General features: G+C 42.1%; 2 protein-coding genes across 3 annotated transcripts in view; one reads left to right on the top strand and one right to left on the bottom strand.

Annotated features, from left to right (window-relative positions):
• LOC119648212 (elongation factor-like GTPase 1) overlaps window positions 1-24,490 on the bottom strand; it is a 330,197-nt gene that overhangs the window by 156,354 nt on the left and 149,353 nt on the right. The gene's annotated exons all lie outside the window — the stretch shown is intronic.
• The window catches only part of LOC119648213, a 131,131-nt gene continuing 126,768 nt past the window's right edge, over window positions 20,128-24,490 (top strand). Inside the window, exon 1 of the mRNA XM_038049821.1 lies at window positions 20,128-21,362. Within this exon, the coding sequence (XP_037905749.1) occupies window positions 20,373-21,362 (990 nt within the window). The 5' untranslated portion in view covers window positions 20,128-20,372. The remainder of the gene's footprint in view (window positions 21,363-24,490) is intronic.

Genomic DNA, 24,490 nt, shown 5'->3' with positions numbered 1-24,490 from the left:
AGTCTATACAGACTCTCTTGAAAGTACATCATCCGGGAGAAGAAGAAGATAATTGGCGGTTTCTGCAAGCCCTTCAACACGAAGGTGTTGCAAGAGGAATTGGGACACCGCGAGAGCGGTTGTTACCAATGAAAAAGCGAGAGCTGTCATACTATCATTTGAACACTTCAAAGCACCTGGTATGGATGGCATTTACCTAGCGATGCTAAAGGAGGGTATATAGCAACTTCTTCTACTTAACAATGGAAGCGATGAAAGGCTGCCCTCAAGGAGGTGTGCCATCGCCACTTCTGTGGAATATGCTGATCAACTCGCTACTATGCGAACCACAAAATCTGCCAATACACGTTCAAGCTTATGCGGATGACGTGGCTGTATTGGCTGTTGGTCTAGATCTCGGAATGATGTGTAGAAATACACAACGCGCCGTTCCAAATCCAAATAAAACCACAATGGTATTATTTACAAAAAGGAGGAAAACTTATTCTAGACAAGAAGCTTCTTTGAAACAAACATGTAGAGGTAAAGATGAAACGAGCTTTCACATGGGGACTTAGGCCTCAGGTAGTAATATGGATATATGTTGCTATCATTAGGCCGATGTTCGCTTATGCATCCATAGTGTGGTGAGTAAGGTGAAACAGTTTTCGCTGTAAACTAGTCTTCTTCTATGTGAGTGCCTCGCTTACGGACCCATCAGGCATCAGATTTTTGGTACTGATGTGCTCCAACTCCAGCGAATAGCAATAGTATTTTATTACCCATATACCGGTATTCCGAGGCCCAGTTCTCCTCTTCCTCAGTAAGTTTAGTCTTAGGCTAAAACTCACAATAGGCCTAATAAAGGTCAGAGTACTTGAAGCTGAGGCTGTCTCGCTACTAAACTACACTAATCTAAGTCAGTTGGTTTGGATTTGGGTTTTACCAATATTTGCTGTTTTAACTGAAAGGCCTCTTTGCGCCTCTTAAGAAACGGGAAATGAAAACCTTAGTAAACTTCTTAAACTACCATTTTGAAAATTTGGGGCGGTGGCGTCGACTATATGCAGTCAATGTGAGGAGACGGCTCTGCACTTCATATGCAGCTACCCGGCCTGCTCAGATCTTATACGAAGACACCTCGGTAAGGTTTTTTTCAACGAAGAATATGTGCACTCTCTACTCTAGAGAACGTTTCAAGATTCGCAAAAGTCTGAGGACACCGCAGGCGGGCGGCGATTGAATAGGCGATTTCCGGGGATAGAACAGACCCATTGTACAACAAAAGCCTGAGTGCTTCAAGTTGAGGCTTCCTCCAGGAACTATAAATTCGTCAATAAAGAATTGATTCTTATGTTTTTTGGCCAGAAGTCTTTCAGTCTCGCTGAAAGTAGTCCAGCAAGGATTATCTCTTGGCATCCCTGTTGGCATTCATACAATTCCAGACAGTCCTCACATGGCAACAGTATGTTTTTGTTAGATTTTACTGTACACGATACTTTAAAGACGATTGCCATTCCTTTCTGTAAAATCTCAACTTTTGACTTCAGATCTGTGCCTCCTGAATGGTTTAGGAACTTTCACCGCAAAGTTCAAATTAAAGAATATCCAACTGTAAACCGAAAACTCAAAATCAGCGGATCCTTACACAATTCCTTGAACTTCAATAGCAGATGACTAACGAAAACGAAGAGCGGCAGGGATTAACCCACATGAGGGGAATAATAATGCTAATAATCTCGAGTAGGTCAGGGATGAAAGTAGGCGTCAGGAAACCCGCCAGCAGCTGTGCCATTGCGGTCAGGTGCATACGACCAGCCATATTGCCAAAAACGTTTCCGGAGCAAATACTCACTCGTGACGAGCAGGAAACTATCAAAGACCGATCAGATCACATTCTGGTGACCTGCGCGACGAGGACAATGCGGCGTGGTTTAGGACTATAGCCCTTAAATTGCTAGGCTGGGAAGGAGGAAAACTCTCGGCATGTACTGTGGATGATATATCAAGCGCACACATGGTGACAGTATTGCTTTCTAAAGCTGCAGCACTAAAGGCGGAAGATCTCATGGGCCTCCTAAGCATCCAGATGAGCCGGGACTCCTCTTGCGAAAAACCAAGAGTTTGAAACATTATTAATTTGAAATATATATGTCTTTCAAAGTTGGTAACCGGAGATCTTGTGGCTGTCCAAGTCGAAAGGCAGTCGTGGAATCGGGCTGTTTCCTTGTCTGTGATGCCAACATCCATTATTAAGTCTAGGGAAGCGGCGACCCCAATCCAAGAGGTCAGTACCTTTTTGAATTTATTCTTAGCAATAAGTTAGAGATACATAACATACGAAAGACTCTGACATTCGCGACCAGTACTAGACAAGAGGATCTATCATAACTCAAGGGAATACTCTGATGAACGTGTTTCTATGTCGGATCATAGAATAATCAGATTCAGCATTGAGGGTAACTCCGAAATAAATAGAGTAATAAGGAATCTCAAAAGAACGATTTGGAACTCCAACAAGGGTTATCTACAAAAGGACGCTGATGTCACCAGCGAACCGGAACTGGAAGATCTCAACAAAGTTGTCATTCGCGCATATAACGCCAGCTGGCTAAGACAGTTAAATCATCAAGGGATATACTCTGGAGGAACAAAAACCTAGTCAAAATGGGAACAAAGGTGTGGAAACTTTTCAACTGGGCAAAATAAACCGGAGACAGAAGGAATCAAACTTTACAAAGCTATAGCCAAAGGCAGCGCAATATCTTCTATCTGTCTGAAGAAGAAAGATGGAACATTTACCGAGAATGAGGAGGACTGAATACATCTACTTCTCAGAATGCGTCAGTGTCAACACACTTACCCGGCAGGATGGCCAACCGAAACTGCCCTGTATCAGCTGACGGATGTATTACGGGATGCCAGAGGACCATAAGTAGTATAGACCCTAGGGCGAAACGTGGATTGGTACCCACGATGGAGCATAAAACCTGAGAAACACTTGCTGAAGCAAAACCAACAGCTCCATCCTTCGCCTCCACGTCGTGACCAATGGGAGTTCTTTCTTAACGAAGAGGTGGAGACGGAAAAGCATAAAGGTGAGTCTCTCGCGGCTAAAAAGGGGCCAAATTGTACCAACTGGTCGTCAAGGTTCAGGTTGGTACAATCTGTTTCGAAGCCTCAAAAGGAGCACCGGACCTACAACGACGAACCCGGAAACGAAAATGATTTGTGCATTTTCTCATAAAGTGTCCGCTCCCTGTACATACCGATTGCTCCCCAGCAGCTAGCTGATACCCTGCCTCAATATAGTCCTGATCTAACCGCATTACAAGAGATGCGCTGGATATGAACCGATTCCCTGGAGAAGAGCCAATACATCATTTATTATAGTGGCCATCCAGTAGACCACATGCTCGGAGTAGATTTTTTAATCAGCCAAGAAATGAAAACTGATGTTATCGGCTTTGAAAACATAAGCGAAAGGATATACACATATGTTTGTGAGAAAAAGGAGTCGAAGGAGAATACCTTCTAAAAGGCAGTAGAACGACCCTCGAAGCCTGCCTCAGGTATGATATCAAAATCATACTTCGAGATTTTTATAGCGAAGTAGGAGCGCGGCCCGTATTCAGATGATACATTGGCTTTACATAACGATACAAATGATGAGGGAATGCAGACTTTTTAATTAGCAGTGTCGCACGAAATGGTTGTTGGGAGTACCTGGTTTACGCGGAAACAAGGCCACAAACACCGCCACCTTTCAGCCTTGATGAATGTCGAACATATAGGAGGACCAATTTATACTCGGATCACTATTTTGTTAGCATGGTGCTCCGAGCTCGAATAACAACATCACGTAGAATTCCCTATGACAATCAAGTGGGAGTTAATACTACCATCGACGGAGGTCCTGGAGATGAAGCATCGATAAATGATATTCATAACCACCTGAAGAACGTTATCATTAGTGCGGCCACAAATATACTTGGCCCCAGTCGCAAAAAAGTCGGAACGACTGGTTCGACGATGAATGAAGACTTCCAACGGAACGAAAGAATGTTGAATTTTCAAAGGACGCAGGCACGCGTAGAAATTTATCAAGAACTCCGTCGAGGAACGAATTTACAGACAGAAAAAGGAAACCTGAGAGAAACAATAGGTCTGCGAATTTCGAAAAGTACAGGAAGTAACCGCACCAGGCGCAGAAGTTTTACTAACAAGTCATACACCATACAAGTTATACACCTCGATGCTTATCTTGCCGAGACAAAGAGGGAAATCTGATTTTCGACCGAATAGGCATATTGGAGCGATGGGTTGGGTATTTTGATGAACTGGTCAACAAGCAGAATATTGGCGATTTGAAGGTCTCGCCAAATGAAGACGACGGACAAATACTGCCACCACCAAGTACAGAATGCACGTTGCTGAGTACCATCAATGAGATATTTTCCGCTATCTTGCTAGGCCCGGTAGACCCACACGTCCAGAACATCATAAGCCCATACCAAAGACGCTTCATTCCAGGCAAACAGACAGATCAGATTTCTGTCCGACAAGCGACGAAAAAACTGTTGGAACGGTTAGCAGTTTCACTATTTTTTCATCGACTTCAAGGTCGCTTATGATAGCGTAGTCAAAGTAAAGCTGTACACGGCCATGGGAGAATTCGGTATACCGACGAAATTAATAAGACTGCTTGGGCTGACCTTGACCAATGTGCGAGATCACATAAAAGCAGCAGGATCACTCTGGAGACCATTCAACATCAACAACGGTCTAAGACAAGGGGATGCCTTATCATGCACGCTTTTTATCCTGGCCCTGGAGAAAGTGGTCCGTGATACTGAGGCAAATACGAGAGACACCATCCTCTTTAGGGCCACCTATGCTGACGATATTGACATCATGGGAATAACTATCATCGACGTATAAACTGCCTTCATCCAGATCGAACAGGCAGCGCGAGATCTTGGCCCGCACATCAATGAAAGCAAGTGGAAATATATGGTGACAACGTCAGCACCAAAAACCAAGCAGCTAACAACATCAAACCGCACTGATCAAACCAGAACAATTAAAACAAGAGATTACAACTATGATACCGTTGATAATTTCTCCTATCTAGTGTCGAAAACAACATCCGATAACAGCAATAACGATGAAATCCGCGCACGGTTGTTCCGCTTAGAATGTCTCACCGTAGTGTCAAAGACTTGAACTCTTGAAGACTTGAAGAATTGCGAACTCTTGGCTGCGTGGCCTAACATGAAGATGGACGATTCCCTAGCCTACATAACGTCCAAATTAATGAGCGATACCGTGACCGTCTCGTTGTGGACAAAATCTGGCTCAATACCTCGCGGTGGACAGGTCACCAAACCCGTATGGAAGAAGTCTATAAGGATAATATCTATGGTAGAAAAAGAAGAAGAGGCAGACCATGCATGAAATTGAGCGATAGCGCAAGCCAGGTACAAATTTTATTGTCTTAAATACTTCTCAAGGGTACTATCATCGCCTATGTGGAGTATGGTGCAGAATGAACTCCTGGACGAGAGATCAAATACCGGAATACAATTGGGCCAAAACCACCGTAGTACCATTCGCTAGGAAGCGTAAGCTCTGTCACCTGAGAGCCAAAAGTTTACATGACATAGAGATAAAATGAGAAGCAGAAGTGAGACATTTGAGAGCTACATTAAACCAAGAATTACTCTGGAAGACACATGTCGGTAAGCTACGAGGGTCGATAGCAGCCAAAAAGTGGGGTTGCACCCCTAAGATGTGAAATGGAGCAATGCAGGGTGCTCATAGGGGGACACGAACCCAAACGCATAAAGAACTGTTTAAACCTCACCAAGAAGAACCTCCGGATTACAGTATGAATACTCACTGGTCCTTATCACTGCCGACTAAACTATCACCTGGGAAAGCTAAGGATATCTACAGACATTGCGTGCAGATCCTGTGTGGAGTCTGCCGAAATCTTCATACACGTTCTGGGACATGTGCCTGGCACTTGCGCGAATCTGGGAGAATACTTAATATTAGATGCCAAGTTGAAATACTTGAAAGTAGGAAATATATTAAAATTCCTGACGGTTACAGGCATGCTTGACATACTACAATTAATAGGTATTCTATAACCATTAAAAGGGGCACAATAGCTTTTTGAGGAGCGGTGCAACTTCCTTTGATAGAATAATAATAACAACCGTGGGTACATTATGCTCATGTACCCACACCCGAAAAAAAGCTTGAATTTATCTTCTAACTATCCTCTTCTCAAAATATCTAGGCTTCTTTCTTGAAAATAATTTAAGCAATTTGCAAGTTTACATTAAGAAGCTTAATTCAATTATCTTTGTTTGTTCAAGTAGATTAATTTGGCGTAATATGATCAGATGAAAATTTGGAATTAACTGTAGAAGCGTTCGCGAAGGCTACTATATCCATGCCACAGCTCTGCTTTTGCTTCCACAGGAGGTCCCCTCACGGAATAATATGAATGGGGCCCCCATAGATATCCATCTTAACGGGAGAGAAGCACAAAAATAAATTTTTACTAACCGGCAACAAACGTTACCGAAGTAGGTGTTTGTTTCGATTTTGAATTTCTGAGAAACTGAACTACAAAGTTTCGTTTGTAACAGAAGGGATGACGTCAGTCAACGGAGAAGTAATTCATGATTACTATCGAAGTTTTCAAAGATACATTGAAAGCGTTAACGGTCTATGCGCGCTAACGTCTTTGTCATCTCAAAAAATGCAGATAATAATATACTGCATAACTGGAAACATTCTGAATATTCCGGAGAACTAAATATCTACAAATCTCATTTCAGGCCATTTCTTATAAAAGAGCAACGCAACGGAATGTCTTTTTCATATTTCCTAAATAATAATGCGTTTGCGAGCTAGAACCAACCATTTGCAGGTGCTAATATTGGGAATGAAGTAACTGAACGCCCCGCTAGTGTGAAATATCGACTATACACGAAAAAATTGCTAACATTTTAGAAATACCACAATAATCCACTGAAGAATGGCCAACACCTCGAGGCCAAGACAACTTATTCTTCCAATTTTCTAATGCAATCATTAATTTTCTGGTGGATCATTACGAGTAATACCGCTAAGCAAGCGAACTATGTAATGAAGACCCTTCTACAATATTGGGAATAATGAAATTTGAAGTTTATACTGGTAATTGAATACAAACTGACCTCTCCATTAATCTGAGCATGAGGAGCGCCGCGCTAGGGCGGTGATCTTGCTGGAATATCAATACAACGAAACCAATGACCCTAGTCAACTCATTAGGCACTGCCTGCTTCGACCTGGATACATTTGCAAAGCAAATATGTAATGATAAACAGCTTTTGTCTGTTGTCTTTTATCAGAACAGATATTTCAGCAAAACGTTAGGCGAATTCTCACAGAAGATTTGCATAACTGAATTGAGGCGATACATCCTCAAACAAACTGAAACAAATGGTTTTTGTCTTGAAAGTACCTCCGTGGTTAGCAAAGTGGCTGCAAGCACAGAGGTAGAGGCGGGGAAAGAATTTTCTGACCACTAGACCCCGGGGGAATTACGAAACGAGTTTGTATCATCCTTTGTTTCCTCCAATTTGAATATGAGAAGCATCCACGTACACCTATGTAAGTAGACTCAGATCCGATTAGTGTCTGCTTCTCCACTCGAGCTAATCATATTCTAAGTAACACAGAAATTTGTAGATCTTATTTAACGGAAAATAATTTCATGTTACCAATACCAATCAAGCAGCTCCCGAAGCATCTTTTAATGAACGGAGGACGGGCGAGAGCTACTTCCCCGTATAACGCACAATTTTACACGTGAACAGTAACTCATCTTCATCGGTTTATTCGAAAACTATAATAATAATTTCCCTAAGAATGTACATCATCATATATTCACATGCAACTATCTGTAGGAGAGACTGTTGCTAACAGTGCCAATCAGTTTAGAGAAGTAACTGGGGTTCAACAGCTGAGAACAGAATGACCTACAGTAGTATTTCCAGCCGCTGAAAATACGTTTTGGAAACAATCTTGTAAATGCTTTATAAAAAGCAGCAGCAGTTCGCTATCCTCTGAGGCGATTCAAACGTCATAATGAATAATAAAGTTTCCAGAAACCACGTAGCCTATAATAATCGTTGGGGCAACAATCCAATTGGATCAGGGCCTTGAAGTTAGATCACTTCATTCAAGACCGTGACGGCACACTACAGGAATACAGTACCCTGCAGGAGGCAATGTGGTCAGCATTAGGCTCGCCTGAAATTAGTACCCTGATTTGACTCAGGTACTCATTCACAGCTGAGTCGACTGGTATACATATATACATATTCCACTGCCACCAGTGAGATTTGAATCGCGACCTTCCGTACAACAGTCTTGCGCTCTAACCACTCAGCTATCCAGACAGCCTATACTATTGTCTAAGTAAGGGAAACGAGATCCTGTGCTTGGATTTTTTGGGGGGAAGAAAACTATGTGCGACACTTTTCAAAGCACGAACGATTGGCTCAGGCAGTGCCACTCTTCTCCTAAAAAAATATGGAAGGTTGTAAGACCACCCCTGGAATAGGCCCTTGAGCTGCCACTGCTGAACAAGTGTTTTCTTTAACATCCAGAAGAGTATATGAAAGAACTATAATACATCGAACAGGATGTTCCTAGGCAACAGAGCAGAAGAAAGAACCGATAAGCCGAGTACTTTCCGTAGTTTCGACATTCTTGAACCAGATGTTAACCGAGATTCCGGAAGAAACGGGCTGTCAGCTCTACTACTTACAGTGCCAATTATATACCTCAGACGAGAACACCGACATGTTAACTTGATGTATGCCAAAACAAATGCTAGACCTTGCTCCTGCGTCCTCTTTTTCTTTAGCCTTTGTCCCGTTCAAAAGGGGGTCTGTTCATCCTGATAGGTTGCGTCATTCAATTTGCTCAAAGGTCTGATCTGGATGCAGTCGCGAGGTTTTCAAATCCCAATCCACCATGTCAAGCCACTGTTGTTTCGGTCGGCCTTTTGGTCGTTCACCATCGACTTTGATGTTCAGACCAATCTTGGTGAGAGAAATCTCCTTAGCGCAAATTGCCTGACCACACCATCGAAGACGCCTCTACCGCAATTTTTCTATGATCAGTGTAGCCCTATATTGAACGTGAATAACTTCATTTGGTAATTAGCCCAACGAAACATCTTCCTCTGCATTACCGTAGGACGCCGTTTATTGTCTTTTATGGTCGGCCAATTAATTTGATACGTTCGTTGATACGTCGATCATAAAGAACATCAGTTGGAACGCCACCATATCCAGGTTGCGCGAACGCGTGAAGTGATTTGGCAACGCATTTCTCCATTAGCTGATAGCTTTGATCCTCAGTTCTGGACAGGCCACTGCCAGTGGACATATTTGGACAAGTTGTTCGAAATCATTTTTGTTATTAGACGCTAGGGAAGAATGCGTGTCAGGATATACTGATGTCTTCTAGATCGATGGTTCAAAACAGAAGCAGGAGTCTACCTCTCGAATAAAAACGACAATTGTGTTTATCGTTTGGGACAATACACAACGGTCTTTCAGACGGAACTGTATGCGATCCTAACGGCGGCAACCTGGATGATTGGCGAACGGTTAAAGGGCAGGCGCATCACAATCTGTAGCGATAGTCAAATTGCATGGAGTGCGTTGAGCAGTACTTTAATCACTTCAAAAATATATCGGAATTTAGAAACCGTTTGAACTCTGTTTCTAGATTCGATACGGTAGATTTACTCTGGGTACCTGGTCATTGTGGTGTAGAGGGAAATGAAATCCTCGGATGCCTTAGCAAAAGAGGCGGAATTCACGGAGCATTTTCTACGAGAGTGCCAGCTCTATGGACGCATCAGGCATCAAATTGTTGGTGCTGATGTGCTCCAACTGCAGCGGATAGCATCACATCCACTAACGGAAATCCTGCGATACATAAACGAATTCCGGATATTGCGTTAGACCGGGGAATCGAGTACAATGGACCACTGGGATCTGGTGTTGCTTTTCCATGCATTCTATTGCTTCCTCAACTGCCAGGTGGAATCGCTTCCAATGTCGGCAATACTTGTGGAACTGTAGGATGAACAAATTCTCCCGTTGAAATCTGCTCAAATATTCTTCTTCTCAAATATCATCTATCCGTCGCGGTTCGTCGGTTGGTAAACAAAGTACCGTTCTTGTCAATAATACGTGTGCGTTCGTGTCAGATTTTGACAAGTCGATCAGAACCTCTTGCCATCCCGTGTGTCCAGTTTATCGTGAAGATCTGTGTAATGAACTGCTCGAATGACAGCGACTACTTTCTTTACTTCTCGGTTGACATTATTATAAATTTGCCAATGGGCCAGCGTTTTATTGTCGAGGAACTTGTGGTAGAGGGGTTTCTTGTCACAGACCTTCATGTACAGCGTCATTTCAAAGGCAAGCCAAGAATCTCGGATGATGAACCGCTTACTTGGTGATTTCCAGGGTTGCCGCTTTGTGGATCGTGTTCTTAACTTGGTTCCACGATTTTTCCACATTTGTAGTGGTAGTGGTAATCGCATAAGTTAGATATTAAATATTTATTTTGCGATCCATGTAAAGTTAAACTAAAAAGTGCACCTGTCGTAGAAAAGAATAATACCCAACACAAGTGAACCAATACACAGCAACAGACTGCTCATAGCCCGTGTTGCCCTCTTTATCCTGTATGCAGAGGCAGGAAAGCTCAGTATACCGCTTAAGATGAGAGTCTGCTACCCCTTAAAAAGTACCGCAGGGAAGGGCGTCTTACGAAAATTCCAGTATGAAATGCACAATTACAATGCAGCCAATGCAGATATGTATGCGCCTTGTAAGGTTTTCATCGCGCGTATACTCAATGTATGTATATCTCTAGTTGATATAAACCCCATAAATGGGGCATAGCGTGAAATGTGCTTCAATTCCCCCCCCCCCCCCCCCTGCCATCCTGCGAAAGTGGGTTTAATTGCATGGCATAACCCGGCAGTTGTCGCCTTCCACGAGAAAATCCACAACGGATTACAGCCTCAATCATTTTCACGCCTCTGAAGTTCCCTCCCTGCCTCATCATTCTCAGGCCATTATTTGGAGGATTCCGGGGTCAAGGAGGAGGAGAAAAGAAGGAAGTCCTCAAATTAAAGAAATGCATGGTATATGTATTCAAGCGAAAATTTTAACATGCTAGTGCCATTATAACCATCGATAATACAAATAAAATATATATATAAATTCAGAGAAGCAACAAGAAAAGAAAACGAAAAAAAACGCCAATTCTTAAAAGGGGAACTAATAACTTAAAAAGGATCACTTAAATATGAATAATGAATAATAGAATTAAAAGGGAAATAAAAGAAACATATGGTCCCACCCAGAGCTCTGCGTGTTAACATTCATGTTTATTTCTACAAATAGGAATAGAAATTAGTTAAGGTAAAAATTTATAATCTCCAGAAACCTCTCGGTTGTTCCAATCGATGTACCAAACAGAAATTGGAAGAATGGACGAGTCAAATATTGGCGCAGTTTCAAGGCCAGGGTTGAAAAAAAATGAGTTTCCGTGTAGATTCCCCGGTGAAAAATACCAAATACTGCGGGTATAACGCGACGGCTGTCCAGATGTATAGCGAGAGCTGCCTTTCGCTGTACATTACGGTCAAAATTTTCATGGGAAATTCATTAATTTCTTTGAAATTCTGGTCATGCACTCGCTATTCGCGGACGACTCGATTATCAGACCAAGTGAGCATGGAGTCGTTTAAATAATTAATATATTATCTACACCCGGCAGATGATACAGTCCGGCTAACAGCGAGGGGTCCGTGGACAAAAAAAGGAGTTAGTTGCTCTCCATTTGGTTGAATCCGGCATCGAATGGATGCGGAAAATCAAATAAAACTGCACGAAACAATTAAATACGGAAAATCCTCCGAGCTATAATTTTTTTTTGTTTTAGATAAAACCTCCTTGATGGAAAAAAAATCACCGAAAACCATTGACATTTTGCCAATTTGATGTGAATACGTTTTTACCGGACGTTAGCGGCCCCGATCCGCCCAGACACTGTTCACGGCAAGTGTAAAAATCAGTAAAAATCAGAGTGCATCTCCACGAAAAAACTATAGAGCTACCCTCTCCTTCCATTTTTATCAGCACCCATTTTCTCGCTGCAAAGAAATCAATTTATATTCTTGAAAGCAAATTATAAAGACTTTAACAACCTCACGACTCTGTGTCCCACGAAATACCAACATCTACGGCACCAGGCTGGTGCAAGGCCTCAATTCTCTCCAGAAACGAGTAATACACTAAACATTAGACTTCACAAAGTTCTCCTTCTTTTGATCCTCACAGCGCACCCACGTTGCACTTCGAACTCCAATCCCACACCACCGTCGGACAGCAAATGCCACTCAAAAGAAAGTGATCAGTTTTTCTACTGTCATTTCCCGAACCGTATCGATACCGCTCAGCTTTGCCCGACCGCAAACTCCAAAGTTCATGTCCTTTCAGTCGATTCTACCGAGACAACGTAACTCCTTTACATTTGACAATACATGATTCGGTCAAAGTTCGAGCATTGACATTGTACCGATTAACAGTGTATATATAAATATCCATATACATGAGTTTAATAAATTTTAGTGGAACGTAATATGTGGTAGATTTGATAAATAAAATGTGATGATTAATTTAAAATCTCAAAAGATCAAGGTAAATAAATGTCGGGGAGAGTAACAAGGAAATTGGAAGCAAAGGGTGAAAAGTGGGAGAGAAGGGTTGAAATTGTGTATTATCAAATGTAAACTCTTTTAAGGTTGCAACGAAAGAGAGACGAAAGAAATAGAAAAGATTGTAGAAAAGAAGGTGGTACACTACAATTGTTAGGAGCCACCCTATCCCTCTCTTGGATTGATGTGTGGCTCTTCAGGAGCTAAGCTTCTCGACTACTAACACCTTTAGCGAGTGGTATATACGAGGTGATCCTACTATTAACGGAACGCTACCGATCTAGACCAAGGAATCGAAAAACACCTCCCCCAACCCAAAGTATTATGCGAACCATTGGATAGTTTGAACTCGGGGATAATTGACTGTATTCGGGTCCTCACTGATACCTGGTTGCCCCCGTGAGTAAGCTTGACCTTACCTAAATCCCATACCCGTGGGATTCAAATATATCATCATCATCAAAGGCGTAACAACCGATATCCGGTCTAGGTTTGCCTTAATAAGGAACTCCAGGTCGCAAGGTCCACCGATTCGATATCCTTAAAAGCTACGCCATCGCTCCATCTCAGGGTCTGCCTCGTCTTATTTTTCTACCATAGGTATTGCCCTTCTAGACTTTCCGGGCTGAATCATCCTCATCCATACGGATTAGGTGACCCGCCCACCGCAACCTGTTGAATCGGATTTTATCCGCAACCAGACAGTCGTGGTATCGCTCATAGATTTCGTCGTTATATAGGCTACGAAATCGTCCATTTCTTGTAGGCGGCCAAAAATTCTTCGGAAGATTCTTCTCTCGAACGTGGCCAATAGTTCATAGTTTTTCCACTATGAACCCAGGTCTCCGAGGAATATATAAGGACTGGAAAGAACATAGTCTTGTACAGCAAGAGCTTTGACCCTATGGTGAAACGTTTCGAGCGAAACAGTTTTTGTAAACTTTTGGCAGCCAACAACCGTGCGCGGATTTGATTGTGATAGCTGTTATCGATTGTGTGTCAGGGTCAGCCTGTGTCAATCTTATTAATTTCGTTGGGATATCGAATTTTCTCATGGCCGTGTACAGTTTTACCCTGGCTATGCTGTCATAGGCAGCATTAAAGTCGATGAAGGGGTGCAACTGATGGCCATATTCCAGCAGTTATTCCATCGCTTGCCGTACAGAGAAAATCTGATCTGTTGCTGATTTGCCTGGAGTGAAGCCTCTTTGGTATGGACCAATGATGTTCTGGGCGTATGGGGTTATCCGGCCTAGCAAGATAGCGGAGAATATCTTATAGATGGTACTCAGCAACGTGATACCTCTAGAATTGCTGCACTGTGTGATATCCCCCTTTTTATGTATGAGACAGATAATGCCTCGTTGCCAGTCGTCAGATATTGATTGGCTCTCCCATACCTTGAGCATTAGTTGATAAACCGCTTGGTGTAATTAGTCGCCTCCATATTTAACCAAATCAGCTGTAATTCTCAACCTCAACTCAACCCATCGCTCCAATATGCCCATTCTATCGGAAATCAAATTTCCTTCTTTGTCTCGGCAGGATTATCATCGAGGGGTATAAGGCTTCATCCTGCAGACTTGTTGGTAAAACTTCCGAACCTGGTGCGGTTGCTCCGTGCACAAATCGAGTTCACAGACTTATTGGTTTTCCCAGGCTTCCTTTTTGCGTCTGTGAAGTAACTTCTCCGGTCACTGGATTTCATGATAAGTCTCTGCGCTTCCCGCGATCTTTAAGAATGTAACATTATTTAGTATGGAGTATTCTCCCGTTCCATTGCTAAGTTACATTCATCGTCAAACCAGTCGTTCTGACTCTTTTTGCGGCTGGGGCCAAGTATGTTTGTGGTCGTATCAATGAGAACGTTCTTCAGATGATTGTGAGGATTATCTGTTGATGTTTCATCTCCAGGACATCTGTTAGCTGCGGTTATTGCGGCATCCATTTCCCCCAACAGATGTTACGGAAGGCTGTGTTGTGAATGGCTTCAGTATTCACTCTCACTTGATTGTCAGAGGGGATTCTAGATGGTGTTGTTATTCGAGCTCGGAGCACCATGCCAACGAGATATTGACCCGAGTGTATATTGGCCCCCCTATATGTTCTGACATTCATCAAGGCTAAGGGGTGGCGGCGTTCAATCAGGACGTGCTCCATTTGATTGAAAGTGGTCTCGTCTGGAGAGGCCCACGTATTGGTATCCCTTATGCAAGCTATAGGAGCCAACATATCCCCTGAATATGGGCTCCATTCCTACTGTTAAAATCTTCAAGTATGAGTTTGATATCATAGCTGGGACAGGCTTCGAAGGTCCGCTCAGCTGCCGCGTATCCTTCTCCAAGTCTGCAGTTTCCTCTGTAGGGGCGTAAACGATTATGAGGCTTATATTTCTAAATTTGCCTCACAAATGCAGAGTGCATAGCCTTTTCCTTATATTTTCAAACCCGATGATCGCAGGTTTCATTTTTTGGCTCACTAAGTATCCTACTCCGAATGCATGGTTTACTGGATGACCGCTATAATATACGGTGTAGTGTACCAGTCCAGCGCATCTCTTGGAGCACTGTTGCATCAACCTTATATTGGGACAGTGTATTGGCTAGCTGCTCAGGACCATTCGGTCTGTACAAGGAGTGTACTTTCCATGAGAAAATGGGTTATTCCGTTGTCATTACCGGGTTCGTCGTTTTAAAGTCCATCCTGTCTGAGGCTCCTTTCGTGTGTGTGATCCCAATAAATACAAACAATAAAGACACAAAAAAAGGCAAAAGGCTGCGAAGGCCACAACCAATAAAAGTCTCCGCTCAAAAGCAGGCACGAGCAAAGGAGCGTCTGAGATTACTATATCAGACGCCAGGAAGGAGACAGGTCTCAGTGGCGCAGATGCGCTATCTGAAGGGCCACCTGAAATCAGAAGACAGACTGGCCTTCAGCATCGAATCCAAGAAAGCGGAGAGCTGCAGAAATCAGCCAACAAAAGGGAAATGCTTTCATTAGACCTAAATCCGAGCAAAAGAGAGGGGAAATCTGGCGTCAGGGGCCAAGAGATGCGCCGTTAGCTATGCTATTGCGGCAAAGACCATCCGACTAGCTATATTGCCGAAAGTATTTCCAGAGTAAACATTTACTTGTGCGAAGTAGGAAATAATTGAGAACCTCATCGTCATGAAGATGTGTGAGGGATAGAATAGGGAGCTCCTATTCACAGGCATACGCTTTCAATCAGGTCTTCAATATATATATACGCGACGGAGGGCTCGGCGGACTGCACTACACTGCACACGTGATAACAGTTTACCTTCTCATAGCCGCAGAGATTGAGACACTCAAAAGGTAAAAAAAAAAACATAAAATTATATTTTTTTTGAATTAACATTTCTCCCCAGTAAAACAAGTCGGAAAACCGGAAGCTGCGCGCTTCAAGTATGAAAAATTTTGGGTATTTCTTATATAAAAATATGTGAGTAGACACTTGTTCCATTTATACCTAGCGTGTAATGTATATGAATATATCATGTCATAATATTCACTTTAGCGAAATACTGACAAATTTTACATCCCCCTTTGCATGTGTATTCCTCTTTCTTAAGTTACACATAGAACGATGTAACCATGGTTATGTGTTCACTGCTCCCACCTTCTCACAAAATTTAATGCCAATCGGCATAACCGTTTCTGGGAGACAGACAGTAAACCAATTTTAGTAAGGTTTTGTTTTACCTGTGTCCGGATAGCTGAATGGTTAGAGCACAAGGTTGTCGTACGGAAGGTCGCGGTTCAAATCTCACTGATGGCAATGGGATTTGTATCGGGATCTCGGGCGAGCGCAATGCTAACCATATTGCATCCAACAGTGTACTACTGTAGAGTGCCGTTACGGCCTTGAATGAAGTGCTTTAACACACTTTAAAGCCCTGATCCAATATGGATTGTTTTGCCAACGATTATTATTTGTTTTACACAAGACCTTAAGAATCGGAAATCTATCACTTGGAAAAAGTAAACATTTTGTTAAAACCGCCGCTAGTTTTTTAAGAGAGTATATTTTGACGAATCCCTCGTTCAACGACTACAAAATACGATGTTAACCGTTATCGAGTTACCGTCTCCAACGCAAACCATTCCATGAAAAGCACTTTTGGAAAACAGCTGTTGATCCCCCATTTTTAAGGTTTTGTGTATAACAAAACCCTATTCCCTATTTCTGCCCATCACTCGCATTTTTCTCAGAGGCCGTTGTAGCGATTGACACCAAATTTGGTGGGAACTGTGAACGCTCACACATACAGTGAATTACATCCTGTTACGTTGAATTTAAGGGGTGTGTAAATTTCCTTTTCACTGAATATAGTCACGTGGAGTATCTAATTAAAGTACTCGCTTAATACTTTCCGAAGTCTGCCTTAGTTTTGACATTTGTTGGAAAGGTGGGGAGTGCGTGGGGCTGAAATTGATAATTTCTTTAACGGGCACATTATCAGAAACTAGTCAACCGAAAAATCTGAAAAAAATCAAGAGGCTGCCACTATATGGTACCCAGGGTCCGAAATACCTTCCATACCGATATCCTTTCAAATAAAGTTAATAATAGTATATTAATATAATTTTTTGTAACTGGCTGTGAAACTCCCTTAAGTTCATCTTCGCACCACGAAGTAATGTAGGCTATAACATAGAGCATGATTCTACCAAGTTTGGTGGAAATCGCACTATTATTAACAAAGTTATAATAGCTCAAAGTCAAAGTGGTCGTTTCTTTGCAAATTCAAGACTATAAAAGTCAATATCATCCGGTCTCTCCCATAATATATGAATATATTATGTGCTACCTACTAATGGAGCAAATGCACATTCAAATGTCTTTATATAAGAAATACACATACCTGAAGCGCCCAGCTTCCGGTTTCCCGACTTGTCAAACTTTTTTTCTTAAAAAGAAAAATTTCTACAAGCATCCCACAATATATATTAATTAATGGAGCTAATAGTTTTTAAAGGTGTTCCGCTCGAAACGTCTCACTATAGAGTCCTCGGAGACTTGGGTTCTTAGCAAGAAGAATTGCGAACTCTTGGCGGCGTTCGAGAGAAGAATCCTCCGAAGAATTTTTGGCCCCCTATATGAGGATGGACGATTCCGTAACTTACATAACGACGAAATTTATAAGCGATACCTTGACCGTCAGGTTGTGGATAAAATCCGGCTCAATAGGTTACGGTGGGTGGGTCACTTAATCCGTATGGATGAGGTGATTGAGCCCGGAAAATTTATAAGGGCAATATCTATGGTAGAAAAAGAAGACGATGCAGACCCTGCCTAAGATGGACAATGGTGTAGGTCAGGACGCCAGACAGCTTTTAGGGATATCGAATTGGTGAATCTCGGCGCAAAACCGGGATGTCTGGGGTTCCTTATTAAGACAGGCCTAGACCGGATACCGGTTGTTGCACCGTTGATAATGATGAATAGTTTTTAAATAAACATTTATAAAGCTGTCGAAAAAAATCGAGAAAATGTCATCACATCACCCATTACAACTCTATGTAACTTCTTTACAAAAAAACCTACCTGATCAATTTCTTTTTGTTTCAGTACTATATCTTCTATATTGTTGCAGTTTTGTTTTTAACAGCTCTGGTAAACTCTGTTTTATTAGCAATACTCACTACTTCTATAATATTAATATACGCCTTTTTACCAAATATTGACATTCTGTTTAATTTTTTTGTACCGTGTGCCTGTACCGTGGTTAACCAGCTTAATGTGTGACCTATCCACGGTTGCTTCCATTTTTTTATCAACATGCCCATGATTATCTGGCCTGTACGTCGACTGAATTCCTTATTATTTATTATCTGAAGCCAGAATATTCCGATGCCATGACACAGACATGATCTAATAAAATCTAGGGGCTTTTGAGTAACAGTAGCCATCACTTTCTTGTTACTACTCCAATATATGCAGTAGCACGAGACAATATTGGCACAGAACAGCTTCTACTTGATGCTGAAATAAGTGCATTTTCAGATTTTGGACAAAACACCGAAAGCGAGGTAAGAGAGCAAGTAGGTGTCATCAGCGTAATCGAGGTGTTTACGGAAATAAATTGTCGTTCATTGAACTCTTCCGCGGTAGCATGAAGAACGTCACCGATAAAGAGAAGAAAAAGTATGTGACAAGGTTCAATCCACGTGGACTCCTCTTTAGATTTTGAAATTTCTCTGGGATTTTACCTCGATGCAGCATGTGATACTGTTACGACCTCATATGGTGTGTTGCTTTAATAATAGCTATTACATCGTTTCTTCGGGATGTCCCTCGCGCTTGACGCTCCCGAAAGCTTTCTCAAAATCTATCAAAACAATGTGGAGCGGTGATATAAAATCCGCACACTGCTCCAAGATGATTTGAAGCGTGTTGAATTGGTCAGTGCAGCAGGATCCAAATCGGAGAAAAATCTGTCTATTTTCCGTACTTTCGAGATGTTCCTTGATAGATCCAGTTGCCGCCCTCACGACAGGTGCCCTTCTGCGGAATATTTATGATCATCCCCTTCTTCCACTCATTGGGAAAGATCTCAAATTCCCAGGATATACAAATGAGTGGAAGTACCAACTATGCACATATTTAAAAACAGACTTATTTACTTAAAAGGCGATTCTAAAAATTACCTAAGCATATGTTCCTCTCCTCCCTTCAAACTATATCCAAAACTCACTCTGTATGCTTCCCTTCAGCATAGATACCTCAAGGTTTGCACGGGAATGACTTAAAAAGCATTGCGATAACCACATCACGACATACCATTGCTCTCCCCTACAATAGATCAGAACCAACATATCTTTCTAGTGGCCTCTAAACTACAGATTAGAGCAATGCAGCTTACAAAAATAACAGTAACATTCGATAAGCCAATATAAGACCTCTCGATACATAACAGTGTAGCCTTCAAATAATTACATCGCTCGGCTTCTTTCACTCCAAGATCTTAATACATTTCTCCAACAGAATTTTATTCGCAACGAAGAAACCGTAAAAAGAGGAAAATAACAATAAGGAAAGTGGAGGTAACAATACCTTCCACTACACGCCATCAACATCGAGCATAGACGGAGTGAAGCATCTTGCCTATGAAGCGAACGAGATGAGGTAAAGAACGGCGTACGGATGAGCATCATTAAATTGGATCTGAAAATCTATAGATACATTCACTAAGAAATGGTCTGCGAAGCGGCGATTCTCTTCAACCTTAGATACCCCATTCCACACTAAGAAGTTTTATAAGACAAGGCAAACATACCGACCGGAACATTTGTTGTACAGTGGCGCTTTGGGAATAGTCTGTCCGCCGTCGTTCGTCGTTCACAACTTCACATATGCCCTGGCTTTCAAAAGATTCGAACGTGAAATGATGATAGACACATTTAATCGTAATTGCTGAAAGTGAATTGTGGATTTTCAAGACGAGTCCACCCTCGACGCAACTGCAATTGTTTAGTGCTAGTGAAACTTTCCGAAACTTGTGATCCTTTCAGTGCCGATAGAGCAGGGATAACTCCGTAACTATACAAAATGAACTCGATCCGTGCTAACTTAGTTTTCGTGCCTTTTGTTCTCTTAACGTTCACGCTAAGCGCAGTAGAGCCTTCCCGCGAAATTCCCGGTGCTATCGAGTTGGTCGGATACAGCAGTAGAAAGGCGCGCATGAATGCCGAGTCCTTTGATGAATCCCAAACCGTTACACTGCCGATGGAGAAAGAGAAGGCTGACATCGAAACAGTTAAACGGAATATCGATGCCTACAACAAGCTCATGAAGGTAGATACAAAGAAACTCACCAACCAGCAGAAAGATATGCTGGAAAGGATTGTGGAGCGAGTGGCTCGCCTCAAAGCCGTACTAGATGTCGACTCAAGCAATAATCATACCAAGGATACTAAAGACTTGGATGCAACCACGGCCAGCATAGACAAACCAACAACACCAATGACACCGGATGCATCTACGGCTACCAGTGCGGAAATGATTACAACAACACTGATCACAGATACCACTCTGAAGCCTGATAAAAACGAAGCAAGAGCCAATAACAATTTGAGTCCGAATCATGTTAACAGAGATAGCCTGCCTAAGCTCCGACAAACGACGACACCGAAATATTCGTCCGGGAAGACTACGACCAAACGGAATATCGCCCACAGGGTCTCGCTTAAGCATGGCTCAGCGACTACGACCAGCACCAGTAGCACATCTCCTTCAACAAATCCTTCGCATAATGCTCCAGTGGTAACTGCAACTCCTCTGCAGCATTCGAAGCAGCACGCCAAGCCTCTCAACACGCCGCCAAGCGCCGTGCAAGAAACGTCCACGACCAAACAGCTGCCCCAGAGCTCAGATATTGCGGAAGAAAGTACTAGTGCCGTTAACGGTGGCGGGTCAATAACGTCAGATCTAATCTATGATTCCAACGAGACCGCGTCTTCCATAATTGACACTTTGGCTAATCACGCTCGCGAGGACTACTACACCAAGGGACCACTCAGTGAGAACAACAAGGGAAAGGTAAGCGAACAATATTCCAACCGCACGTTCGTGTTTTAATTCAATCAATACTTTCGAATGCATACGTACCTAACGCGACCCGATTCACTTAAATCTGTATCTGCTATCTACTGCTCCGATACCCCTCAGATATTACTGCACTGGGTAAGATTAATACATTTCCATTAATTCACTTTGTTTGATAGAATTGGGTGAGCGCAATCTTAACAGTACTTCGCTGGTTTGTGTTTCTGGGCTCGATAAGAATTTGGTTAATCATCGGATCCAGTTTATAACAGAAATCCCGAAAGGTTAGATGGAATTGGTTCAGGCGAACTATTCGCTGGCCTATGGGATCACCTCATTCTTTGGCAATGCTTCTGAGCGTGGGAATTTTCGTCTTCGGTACTTGTTACTTTAGGGTAGGACTGGGACCAAAATGCGAATTAAAAGCAAATCGAGTGGAGAGCATCTGAGGCAAGAAAATATCTATCTATCGTATTTTTTCAGATTGCAATAAGCAATTTATATGGGATAAATTGTCAAAAATTCTGATTTGCTTGGATTGCATTGTCGGAATTTGGATATTCACCCTTTGAAAGTTGCATTCCGAACCTTCCTTTGAAACATGCATTCCGGAATACAAAATCAAAATTATGTGACAATAACCTATTTTCGGTACGTTAATAACCGATACGTGCGACTTGGGTCACCTTTTGAAATTTCAGTCAGAAAAACGAGCACCTCATTGAAAGTTCCCGTCCTACCAGAACTTGAACTCGATTTTGAATTTTACATACGCGCATTTCGTAACGAACCTTCTCTACTGAACTGCATCAAGACAAATATTTTCTTTGATTCACTGTGCAAGAGTGGGAGTCGTTGCATCGAGGTGCATGGCTTAAGTGTTGATTCTCATATTTCCGTAGCTATATTAGTTTCATCTCCCCTACACCAAGAAAAGCGTTTGAGAATCGTAATTTGTAGGAAAAGTTATTGTTTCGAAATTTTCTTCAAATGACCTGAATGAATTATTCATGAGGACTCGAAAATTTGTTCTCAGTGAAACCGAAACATCTCGCCTTCATGAAATGGGGAACGACTGCATTGGATGGATGACGCTGCAATTTTGCATTTGAACTTTACGCTGGGCGAGTACAAACATACGAGCTAATAACCAAATTCGTGCCCGTGCAGTAGCCTACCAAATTTCAATTACTTTTCTCATACAAACTTCCACTTTTCCTCCGAAGAAGGTATTTACCTGTAAGAAGTATCCAATGCCCAAACTGTCTCCTTTCACTTTCCCAAATCACAGGTAAATCGTGGAAGAACATGACTTTTCAAATTGATTAGCATCCGATAAAACCGAATTAAAGTGAGCCCGAATGGACAATTAATGACTTTCTAGCATCGTAAACTCCAGATACGTGCAATGAAATGGAGAAGGAGTGAATGTCAATTGTTGGATAGTTATAATCTCATAGCCGAAAAAAGTATCTGAATCTTGTCCCATCCATTTTTAATGGAAATATACCTAGCATTTCTTCAGAAAGTACAATTACAGAAATAGGTGGAGTTCATTTCAAAGATGACATAAAAATATGACACCCACTCGTTCGACTTTCTTTTAATGAGACAATCTTAAGGCAATAATTATATCGTAAACCGTTACATCTTTGACAAAAAAACAATTAAAGTATCAAAGCTTTGGGCATTGCTTATGCGAGAATAGAATAAAATCTTATAAAGTTCACTAAAAACCAATCCCGGTTTCTGTAGCCGTGACCCTGCGGGGCCACCGTTTAGGTATTACTTCTTGCCGTGGATTATCTGGCCCCTCGTGCTTTTGCCTTTTTCAGCTTTCGTTCTCCTTTCCACCTTCAGCGGTTCATTTTGTATTAGTTTGCGGAGCCATTATCAAATCATTACTGCCTCAACTTGGGCATCACCCCAATTGTACCCTTCGAGCATACGTTCTTCTTCACTGTCCCATTCAAATTCACTTTCTATGCATCGTACCTTCCCGTATCCTCTCCCCACCAGAGAATACACATGCACTGATCCTTCAAAAATGTTATGTGTTCTGCGTCCCATCCATACGTCTTACATGATGTTGCACACTCATTTCACGTTCCGATTTTGCCTGTCCCACCAGCACTACTTTATTTGATACAAATACAGAAATTTTACTTTGACCTATCATAACCCTACTAAAAATTAATAGGTTTCCTAACCTCTTCGCGAAGATCCTTCACTAGCTTTGAACTACCGCCCCGTCTTTTTTCTTTCGTCTTGCTCCAAAATCCTCGAGATATATGTCTACGACTGGCTGACCCCGCACTTCGATCTCCTCATTGTAAAAGAATAGCATGGTTTCTTGAAACTTTCATGTACTGCTCCTAATGTTTTGGTATTTATTAACTTCATTGCTAAATGCCGTAATTCGCGACAGGAGATACACGCTATTTATACCAATTTCGGCAAAACCTTTGATACCGTTGATCACAATGTTCTCCTCTCCAAACTTTCTCTACTCAACTAGCCTCGCCCTTCAATCACTTCCTGACTTTCCTCCTACCTCGCATACCGTTCCTGTAGATTTTCCTTTCATTGACGGTCATTTCTTTTTTCCTTCCTCTGGTGTTCCCCAACGTTCCATACTTTACTCCACTACTATTGCTGTTTTTTGTCAATGACCTCCAACCTCACCTGCCCATGTTGGCTGTTCGCTAATGACCTCAAATTATTTGCAGCTGTTTCGTTTCCACTGGATTGTACTCTCTTGCATTTCAACCTTGAAACGTTGGTTCATTAAAGCTCGGTTAACAAGCTGACAGTGAATGTCAGTAAATGCCACTGGATGTGCTATTCACTTAAATCCTCTTCAACATCCTTTCTCTACTTTTTGGCGAACAACGTTTTTCACTACTGACCTCCTTCCAAAGCCTGGGTGTAATCTTCGATGATAAACTTCGTTTCAGTTCCCACTTTATTGACATCATTCATTCAGCTTCCCGAATGTCTGGTCTTATCCTACGTTCCTTCTTCAACTTTACCTCAATTCAGCCCTCCATAACACTTTTCAACCCCCTTGTCAGAGCCATGCTAGAATATTGTTGCGTAGTTTAGTCCTCCTTCCGCAACCG

This window comes from Hermetia illucens, chromosome 2, assembly GCF_905115235.1.
Source record: "Hermetia illucens chromosome 2, iHerIll2.2.curated.20191125, whole genome shotgun sequence".
NCBI lineage: Eukaryota > Metazoa > Arthropoda > Insecta > Diptera > Stratiomyidae > Hermetia > Hermetia illucens.
Note: the sequence above shows the minus strand (reverse complement) of the source record. Positions and strands in the feature narration are given on the sequence as shown.